Raw genomic sequence first — 11233 nt, forward strand, 5'->3', positions numbered from 1 at the left:
CCTTATCTGAACCACACGTGTCAGTTTTGCAGATGTACAGTGTAAATGTATATTTCATTCATTGGTGGTGTTTATTTCTGCAGGACTCTATTTGCAAGGGGGGACACCAGTTTTTTGCAGACTGCCCATGAATTTATGGACAAAGATAAGATTGTGTAATATACTGTTGTGTTATGTATCTTGCACACCACCGTATAAATGGTCAGTGTGCTAAACGGGTTTTGACCATATAGCAAGGGTCCCGTGTATGGGCCGACAGTCCAAGCTGCAATATATGTGACAGGTCCTATCCCAGTCCGTAGGAGCTGGGGAGAAAGGTGTGCAAGTGGATTTCTGAAAAATTTCTATTTTTGAAACAATTCTTAGCGTGCAGTATAATTTTCACATCTGCCTAAAACTTTTGCACAACACTTTAGTTGTGATCTTTGCCCAATTCTACTCTTCACAAGCACTCCCAGAGGAGCCAAACACACAGAATGTAATAGTTGCTTCTTACACTCGACATCCAGGATCTGTGGTGCACCAATGAATTAGATATGGGGGCACCAGTGATGACTTGGGTTGAGCCGATCTTGAAATTTCAGGATCGTTTTTAAACTCCGATTTGCGATCATTTTCCATTCGAACCCGATCCCGATGCAAGTCAATGGGAATTTTTTCAATAATCAAAGATCGGATTTTAAAAACGATCCTATTCACTACACAGCATGTAGTCCAAACATTGTTTCAATTTTTGGACTCCACGCTGTGTAGTGATTTAAAAAAATCCCCCGGCTACTTAGCCTCCCTGGTGTCCACTGCCGCTGGTGTCGCTGCCACTCCCCGTTCTTCCTGGTCCTCTCTCATTGACATGCCTTTAGAGCATTGTGCGCTCCCCCAGCTCCCTAGCCTAGTGGTAGAGATTACAGATGAGTGAACACTGTTCAGAACAGCCGTTCCGAACAGCACACTCCCATAGAAATGAATGGACGTAGCCGGCACGCGGGTGGTTAAGCGACCGGCCGCCGATAAAGTGTATGTGCCAGCTGCTTCCTTTCATTTCTATGTTAGCGTGCTGTTCGGAACGGCTGATCCGAACAGTGTTCGCTCATCTCTATTAGAGATGATGGGAGTAGGCGGAGCTTGTTGTGGCTTAGGAGAGTGTGGGCAGGGAGACGTGAGTGCATCATTCACGTCTCCTCTCCCAGTACCCATCCACACTCTCCTAAGCCACAAGCCCCACCTTCTCCCAGCATCTCTAACATAAGAGGAGCGAGAAGAACGGAACCGGCAGCGACAGCACTTCTGTGCAGGTAAGTTGAGTGAAGTTCGCGAGTAGATAGATACTATTTACTCTTCTGCTTCGTCCCTGCTTTACTGTATACTCAGCTCTGCTACATCTCAGATGTAGCAGAGTTGAGTATACGGTGAAACAGGGACAAAGCAGAAGAGTAGCAGGCTGCGGTAAATCCATAGGAATGAATGGATGCAGCTGGCACGCAGGGGGTTAAGCGTCCGGGCCCCGGCAAGGTCTGTGTGCCAGCTGCTTCCATTCATTCCTATGGATGCGTGCTCGCTCATCTGATACTATAGCTTTTCCCACAATGATTAGCCAGTAGCCAAGTATTGTGGGAAATAACCTCTGACCTCGATCCCGCTGGAAAAGATTGGGATCGGAACTCCGATCACGATCGTGAAATTTACTCGATCGCCGATCGGAATAAGCTCAACCCTAGTGATGACCCCTCTGACTAACACCTCCGCCTCCTTCCAGGAGCACCCGCTCCAACACTTAGTAAAGAGAATGAGAAGGCAAATTTAGTAATAATTTACTTCGCCCTTTGTGCAGCATTTTGTACACGCAACCTTTGCTCAGTGCTTGTGACAACCCTTCCCCTTCTGCCGGGCACTTCATCGTCTATGGTGAACCTGTGACCCTCATATTCCACCCCTTACGTGTGCTCCTAGGTATAGGGGTACCCCCATGCTTTGCTATAACTTGTCCTAATGTAAGGTGAATTTGTTTGTTCCCTTTAGTGTCCTGATGGTCGTTTCTTGCATTCTGTGTGTTGTGCCTTAGACGAACCTGCAGGTGGCAGCAGAGGTCACATCTTATGGTGAATTTTATTAGAGGGGTTGGTGTGACACTATCCTCATACCAATGCTATAGTGGTAGCCCCTCACCCAGCCCTGTGATGTATGCTATAGGGGCAAGAGTGCGATTTCTGCTCTGAAGGCAGAGAGAGGGGTTTAAATCACAAAGCTGTCAAAAAGTATCATGGACTCTGTTTTGACCAGGGCAGATGGTCAGTCTCTTGCCCTATGCCCTGCTGATTTCCGTGGCACGCCAGCGGGTTGGAGGGGATACTGACCTTTGAACTATTTTCAGAAAGAGATGAAAAAGTTTGCAGAATTTTGGAATTCACATTTATTTGTGGTTTTAGGTTCTTATCGAGCACCGAGAGAGCTGAAGAATAAAGCACCGGCTGATCCTCCACACCTGGGAGTTATGATCACAGTACAAAGATCATCTTGCCGGTGGCACCGCTGGTCTGGATGATGTCCTCATGGGCCTGAGGGGCTTTCTCCAGTGGATACTCAGGCCCGATCAATGGTTTTAGCCATCCGCTCTCCATTCCCCCATATAGAGCAGCTGCGGCCTCCTTCCACTCATCCTGAAACCAAAAACATCCATATGGTTAATATACAGGAAAAGACAAGAAGACAGTACTATCTGTACCTACATCATTTACAGGGAGGCAGTACTATCTGTACTTAGGTCACTTACAGGGAGGCAGTACTATGTGTACTATTTCATGACATGGAGGAAGCCATGTGTGCCTACATCATTTATAGGGAGAAACACAGGTACAGCACTATCTGTACCTACATTAATTAAAAAGAGACAGCAAGGCAGTACTATCTGTACCTACATAATTTACAGGGAGGTAGTACTATCTGTGCCTACATCATTTACAGGGTGGCAGTACTATCTGTACCATCATCATTTACAGGGAGACAGTACTATCTGTGCCTATATCATTTATAGGGAGGCAGTACTATCTGTACCTACATAATTTACAGGGAGGCAGTACTATCTGTACTTAGATCATTTACAGGGAGGCAGTACTATCTGTACTTAGATCACTTACAGGGAGACAGTACTATCTGTACTTAGATCACTTACAGGGAGACAGTACTGTCTGTACTTAGATCACTTACAGGGAGGCAGTACTATCTGTGCCTATATCACTTACAGGGAGGCAGTACTATCTGTACTTAGATCACTTACAGGGAGGCAGTACTATCTGTGCCTATATCATTTACAGGGAGACAGTACTATCTGTACTTAGATCACTTACAGGGAGGCAGTACTATCTGTGCCTATATCATTTACAGGGAGACAGTACTATCTGTACTTAGATCACTTACAGGGAGACAGTACTATCTGTACTTAGATCACTTACAGGGAGGCAGTACTATCTGTGCCTATATCATTTACAGGGAGACAGTACTATCTGTACTTAGATCACTTACAGGGAGACAGTACTATCTGTACTTAGATCACTTACAGGGAGGCAGTACTATCTGTACCTACATCATTTACAGGAAGAGACACATGGGCAGTACTATCTGTACTAACATTATTTAAAAGGTTAGACAGGAAGGCAGTATTATTTTCACCTCCATAATTTTCCCAGAGACAAAGGTAGGCAGTACTATCTGTACCTAAATCACTTACAGGAAATCGTATGGAGGCAGTACTGTCTGAAGCTATTTCATGACATGGAGGAAGCCATGTGTGCCTACATCATTTACAGGGAGAAACACAGGTACAGCACTATCTGTACCTTCATTAATTAAAAAGAGACAGCAAGGCAGTACTATCTGTACCTACATAATTTACAGGAATGGACTGGTAAGCATAACCCTCTGTAACTAAATCATTTACAAGGAGGCAGTACTATCTGTACCTACATCACTTACAAGGAGAGACAAGGAGGCAGTACTATCTGAACCTCATTTACTTACAGGGAAATACAACTATAAACCTGGTTTTCTTCTCAATTTATCTAATAAATGGTCGATATATATATATATATATATATATATATATATATATATATATATATATATACACACACATATAACGTATACCATTCTGATACGGATTGCTTCCTGCCATTACCTTAGTGGAGCTAAACAATGAGACTCCGATGATACTGGACTCCTTGGCCATTGTGTCTCTGGGGTTAATTTCAATAGAGCCTCGGCAGCCGACAATCTGGAATAGAAGAGCAGAGCAGATTATTAGGAGACCCCCGGGGAATATGATGAGCTGGGTAACTATGAGCGGAGGGCAGATGTGATAGGAAGGGGTAGACACGCCATATAGGAGCAGGGCACCACGTAAGGCTACTTACAACCACTCGGCCACCATATGATAGGAGCTTCAGGTCATTGCTGAGGTTAACATTGGACAACATCTCCAGGATGACATTAACCCCTTCAGCTCCAGCAGCCTCCTAAATATAAGAAAACAAAAAAATCTCCCCATAATAAATGATAATATCCTGTTTGCACATATAATGTTATCACTACAGTATACAGGGGATGATGCACCGTATACACATGACTATGACACGCTTACAATGTACACTGGACACGTGGTCTATGCAACATTGTCAAATGTAAGAGTTTGGGATGGAGACAATATGGACACTTACCTGGATCTTCTCGATATAATCCTTCTCTCTGTGGTTGAACGCTTGGTGGGCGCCATTTTGTAAAACCAGATTTAACCCTTCAGGGCTGCCTGCAGTGCCAAACACCTTGAATCCATAGGCCCTGGCGATCTGACACGCCGCTATGCCCACCTACAGGGAGAGGTAATGAAAGGTAAAGTGGCCATGACCATGCCAATGGATGCCCGCTGTCTATATACTGCAAAGGACATGTGATGGACACATAGGTGCACGGCTTGTTACAGTCACAAACATCTGCCTGGTAACAAGCCGTGCACCTGATCACATGACCATGGACTGTACATCACGTGACCAATGGACTGTACATCACGTGACCAATGGACTGTACATCACGTGACCAATGGACTGTACATCACGTGGCCAATGGACTGTACATCACGTGGCCAATGGACTGTACATCACGTGACCATGGACTGTACATCACGTGACCAATGGACTGTACATCACGTGACCAATGGACTGTACATCACGTGACCAATGGACTGTACATCACTTGACCAATGGATAGTACATCACGTGACCATGGACAGTACATCACGTGACCAATGGACAGTACATCACGTGACTACAGACTGTACATCACGTGGCCACCGACCGTACATCACATGGCCACCGACTGATTTCTATCCACTGCATGTAAGCAGAATGAATGACAACAAGCAGAGATCTAGAAAATTGAGAGGAATTGATACAGAAAGTATATTGGGAAATTGTACAAGATTATATTTTGGAATTCCCTTTTACTATGGGCTCTGTTTAGCTTTCTTTTATTACCATTATGGTACTTGCCTATGTGATTACTAATACAACTCACTTCAGTACTTCTGTATTGTACTTTATCATACTCACCCCCCCACTGGCACCGTGTATGAGGACCACCTCCCCGGCTTTACCGTGTGCTCTAAGTAACAAAAAGAGGAAAGATTGTAGTATGTAGTAACGTATGGATCAGAAAGTTGCAGGAATTTCACTATTGCTATATACTATATATATATGGCTGCCTATTCATTACAAAATACAATATAAAACTTATCCCCCTCCTCCACAAGGCTCTCCATAATGCTGCACCTCCCTACATTTCCTCCCTCTTCTCTGTCTACCGCCCAACCCGTGCTCTCCGTTCACTCAATGACCTAACACTTACATCCTCTATTATCAGAACCTCCCCCGCTCGTATACAAGACTTCTCCCGAACTGCACCACTTCTCTGGAATGCTCTACCCTGGACAATCAGATTAACTCCCAATTTCTACAGCTTCAAGCACAATCTTTTCAGAAAGGCCTATCCCAATTCCTAATGTAAACCCTAACATGGTTAGGATCCCTAAAATGAACCCTCCTCTGTTCACGCTCTTGCATTACCCCATAGGATATGATGCCGTATTGGACTGTAACTTTATATGTCCAGGGACAATCTGCACACCAAAGGACACGACTGGTGATGGCTCATACTGCTTTATGTTTGTGTCATGACAGTCACCTCTATTACAAAATTGCCTGACCTCTGCATAAGCAATGCCGCCCCTGCTACCTCTTGTGTCACCCCTTTCCTTATAGACTGTAAGCTCTTGTGGCCAGGGCCCTCAGCCCCATTGTGTGAAATGACTTTCTTTGTAATGTATCTTTTTGTCTGTACTTTGAATCCTACAATTTGTACAGCGCTGCGGAATATGTTGGCGCTATATAAATAAAGATTATTATTATTATCCTATAGGTGCCCACCCTATACACCCTTATGGCGCTTACTTTTGAAACAGAGCCCTGAAGGCGGTGAAATAGGGAACGGATATGGCCGCTCCTTGCTTAAAGCTCAGCTGTTTGGGGAGTTGATAAACCGTCTCTTCGGAGGCGACCGTATACTCTGCATATCCCCCTGTGATTGTAGATGTGGTGAAGACGCGATCGCCTTTCTGTGCAAGATATGAAAGAAAAGAAATGACTACAAAGATTAGACTAGGACAGCTACAAATACAAACCTACCAGGATAGATCTCGTATTAGAATAGGGTTTACTCAGGCTTGTCCATACAGGTGACTGCCTGCTACTGAAGCGGAGTTCCAATCAAATGAATAGAAGTGACCTGCAATACCAGCGACAACCACAACCAAATGTATGGCGCTGCGCCTGGGTTAACATTCTGAAAAATATGGTGATCACAGGAGATGCTTCAGAGATTGAACCCCATTTATCGATACTAAGGATGGATCATTAATATTAAAGAGAACCTGACAGGTCAGTTTGGGACACTAAACCATCAACTAGGACCTGTAGGTAGCTCAGTGTCCCAAATCGCCCCGACACCCTGTTTACACATAACAATAACCATTACCCTTCACTCAGTTCTTAGAGTTAATGATCGATGCAAAGACTAATCTCACCTACAGATCAATGATAAACTAACTATATGGAATAGCGCCAACAAGTGGCCATATAACTGTATAGAATAGATAAGGTTATTTAATAGATCTGCTTTAGATCTGATATTTATATCCCTTTAAGAAGGAGTTAATAGGGGGGTGGGGTCCTGATCTCTAGGTCAGATTTGAGAGAGGTTACAAGGAGCGACTGTCCTGTCCTGCATTACACAAACTAACCACTGATATGAATGGACACCGTGTAATGCTTTATTTCTCCAGTGGTGGCACTGCTGGTAAGCTGGACACTTACTGCCAGGTTTCCCATAGATCAGAGTTACTACCTGGTGCCACTTTGTGATCAGCTTATTGACAAGGGTTCGATCTAACAATCCCTTTAATGGCTGATATCAGTTACCTTGAATGCAGTGACGTTTTGACCAACTTCCTCCACCACTCCTGATACATCACTGCCGGGCGTGTAGGGTAAGCTTGGTTTCCGGGCATAGGCGCCAGCTCGGATGTAAGTGTCCACAGGGTTAATTCCGCAGGCGTGCACCCGGATCAAGACCTTGTACCAAAAAATACAAAGGAAAACAGACACAGAATGACTGAAGTGAATGCTGTATGTGCAACTTGTTCAGGCAATGATCTGTAGACCGTGCTCTTTTTGGGAAGGGTCTTCATTAGAGGGCGGGGGATGCCACCTGGGGTACAGTACAGCTGCCAGCTAGGGGTCTCATTTCTAAATGTGCCAAAAAAACCTATGGTAAACGCTTCTGTAAGTGTGACTTAGGGATACTGCAGTTAAAGGGGTTGTCTACATTTTTCCAGAAACAGCGCCACTTTTGTTACTAAGGCTGCTCCTGGTACTGCACCTAGCCCTGTTCACTTAAAATCCCTTTAACAGCAGTCATCAGTACGTTGTTCCCTACTATGCTCTAAACTGCAGCTTCTCTTAAGACGAGACGTCTACCTGTTTCTCCCCCGGTGACGGCACTGGCGCATCCGTAAGGAGCTTCAGAACATCAGATTTACCAAACTCCGAGACCCGGATTGTTCGCATGAACCTTGCCACGGAAGCCATGCTGCTCTGAAATATTTACAATCATAGACAAGATAGGAAATTGACACAATGTATCAAACTGTATCCCAATGTTCTATCAGTGTTCCCATTCAGTGTGATGATACATAATATACCTGCCTGCAGTATACAGTGACTAGAGCCGTATTCCCATCATGGATATTTACAGCATGCCATACATGTCTGACAGATGTGGATTCCATCTCTAGGACCTTTCTTCCCCACAGGGGTCTCCGAATCCCTGGCCCACGACCACCATTTTTGAAGCGGTGGCCACACATGAACTTGTATGTAAGTTTGTATGTTTTTGGATCTCCCATAGAAGTAAATGGAGAGAGACGCAGATGCACGATCAAGTGGGAAGGGGGGAGGTGTCAGTGGACTCCTATTTTGGAGACAGGTGCTGTTCCCTTATCTACGCAATATCCTATGGATTAGTTACATCTGATGGTATAGGGCTGGGATCACTTCACAGGCCTGGGATGTCATATTCAGTCATCACCTGGTCTGTGTGTACCTCAGTCACATACAAGTGAATGGGACTAAGCTGCAATGCCACACTCAGCCACTATACAATGTATGGCGCTGTGCTGTGTAGTATCCTGCCAGATATCCTGCTAATATCTATCTCTTGTGGGTCTGATGTGTATATATGTACATATGTTATGCATATCTGCAGAAGCCGTACGCACCTATATATGAACTGTACCCCCTAGTGGTGGAAGACATGAAGATGTTAGGAATTCTGTGGAAGCATGGACACTTCTCACATAATGAAGTGGTGATAGAGAGCAATGCAAGGTCAAATCTGATGTTCAGCAGTGCACACAACAAACTCAGCTCTGCTACATCTAAGCATAACAGTTAACCACTTGTGTAATATTGTATAATCATTATGAACATGGTTACATGACTACAATGTGATTGGAAGCAATTTTAGGGTGATTTGACCCTCAGCCAATCACACCCTATAATAGTCATGTGACTTCATATACAGTATACAGACACTAAATAGTTACATCCCTATGTGATTCAGTATATACAGATCAGTTATATCTCCATGTGACTCAGTATATACAGTATACAGATCAGTTATATCCCCATGTGACTCAGTATATACAGTATACAGATCAGTTATATCTCCATGTGACTCAGTATATACAGTATACAGATCAGTTATATCCCTGTGATTTAGTATATACAGTATACAGATCAGTTATATCCCTGTGATTTAGTATATACAGTATACAGATCAGTTATATCCCTGTGATTTAGTATATACAGTATACAGATCAGTTATATCCCTGTGATTTAGTATATACAGTATACAGATCAGTTATATCCCTGTGATTTAGTATATACAGTATACAGATCAGTTATATCCCTGTGATTTAGTATATACAGTATACAGATCAGTTATATCCCTGTGATTTAGTATATACAGTATACAGATCAGTTATATCTCCATGTGACTCAGTATATACAGTATACAGATCAGTTATATCCCCATGTGACTGAGTATATACAGTATACAGATCAGTTATATCCCCATGTGACTCAGTATATACAGTATACAGATCAGTTATATCTCCATGTGACTCAGCATATACAGTATACAGATCAGTTATATCCCCATGTGACTGAGTATATACAGTATACAGATCAGTTATATCCCCATGTGACTGAGTATATACAGTATACAGATCAGTTATATCCCCATGTGACTCAGTATATACAGTATACAGATCAGTTATATCTCCATGTGACTCAGCATATACAGTATATAGATGACTAATCACTAATCAGTTACTCAGTGCTATGTAGACTATGCAGAGTAGTTTGTACACAGGACCTTTGCACGGTGCCTGCGGCGCCCCCTCTAACCCCAGTGACTTTCTGACAATCTCAGGCTGGTCTTACACCATTGCGGACCATTTGCGGACACATTATATTCAATATTTTATCCGTGGTGTGGCCGGGCCACAACCGTGGTCCGCAATTTATAGGACATGTCCATAATGGCCGTGAATTGCGGCACTGCACGGACTCGCCCATAGAACTCTATGGGCGAGTGCGGCAGGACACGGACATCTGCGGAGCTTATGTTGCCGATCAGCAACTAGTGCTGCTGCTGATCAGCAACTTGTGGACCGTACATTCAATACAGTCGTGTAAGACCAGCCTCAGGTTTGTTTTTTCCTGCAGCGCACACAATGGCAGCTCAGATTTAGTGTCCAGCACACCAGGGGTCAGGAACCTTGAGCACTCCAGCTGTTGTTAATGGAAGTGAATGAAGCATGCTGGGAGTTGTAGTCTCACAGTAGCTGGAGTGCAGAAGGTTGCTGATCCCTGCTGTAGACAGAGGCAGCTCAGATCTGCTGGCTGCAAGAAATCCTGGGACTTGTAGTTCTACAGCTAGATAGCAGTAAAGCTTGTAGTTCCCAGTTGCACTTGTAGGACTAGAAGTCTCAGCAGTAGCTGTCAGTGCTTACCCCTCTGTCCTGTCAGCAGTCCCGGTGCTCGGCCAGTGAGGAGCAAAGTGAAGAGCAAACACTGACAGGGACCACGTGACAGAGGCGGCCTCAGGTCACATGACAGGACTGAAGGGGCGGGGCCTACCTCTAATACTGCTGTATGGAGGGAGAGAAGATGTGGAGGAGGAAAGTGAGGACTGAGAACAGGTGGTAAGGAGGAGGAAGAGTCTGTGAGAGAGGGAGAGGAGTGACGGGGAGCGGTCTGTGAGGGAGAGGAGTAATGGGGAGCGGTCTGTGAGGGAGAGGAGTAACGGGGAGCGGTCTGTGAGGGAGAGGAGTAACGGGGAGCGGTCTGTGAGAGAGGAGTAATGGGGAGCGGTCTGTGAGGGAGAGGAGTAATGGGGAGCGGTCTGTGAGGGAGAGAGGAGTAATGGGGAGCGGTCTGTGAGGGAGAGGAGTAATGGAGAGCGGTCTGTGAGGGAGAGGAGTAACGGGGAGCGGTCTGTGAGGGAGAGAGGAGTAATGGGGAGCGGTCTGTGAGGGAGAGAGGAGTAATGGAGAGCGGTCTGTGAGAGA

General features: G+C 44.8%; 1 protein-coding gene across 1 annotated transcript; it reads right to left on the reverse strand.

The window, feature by feature from the left end:
- Positions 1-2392: 2392 nt before the first annotated feature.
- On the reverse strand, positions 2393-10760 carry LOC142218842 (quinone oxidoreductase-like). Its single transcript, XM_075287804.1, has 9 exons — positions 10676-10760; positions 8076-8192; positions 7518-7670; positions 6492-6655; positions 5595-5646; positions 4707-4856; positions 4404-4505; positions 4169-4264; positions 2393-2654 (listed from the first exon to the last, which is right to left on the reverse strand). Exons 2-9 carry the CDS (start codon positions 8184-8186, stop codon positions 2493-2495), a joined length of 990 nt encoding a protein of 329 aa, XP_075143905.1. The 5' UTR covers positions 8187-8192; positions 10676-10760; the 3' UTR covers positions 2393-2492.
- Positions 10761-11233: the final 473 nt, after the last annotated feature.

This window comes from Leptodactylus fuscus, chromosome 9 (genome assembly GCF_031893055.1).
Source record: "Leptodactylus fuscus isolate aLepFus1 chromosome 9, aLepFus1.hap2, whole genome shotgun sequence".
Classification (NCBI taxonomy): Eukaryota; Metazoa; Chordata; class Amphibia; order Anura; family Leptodactylidae; genus Leptodactylus; species Leptodactylus fuscus.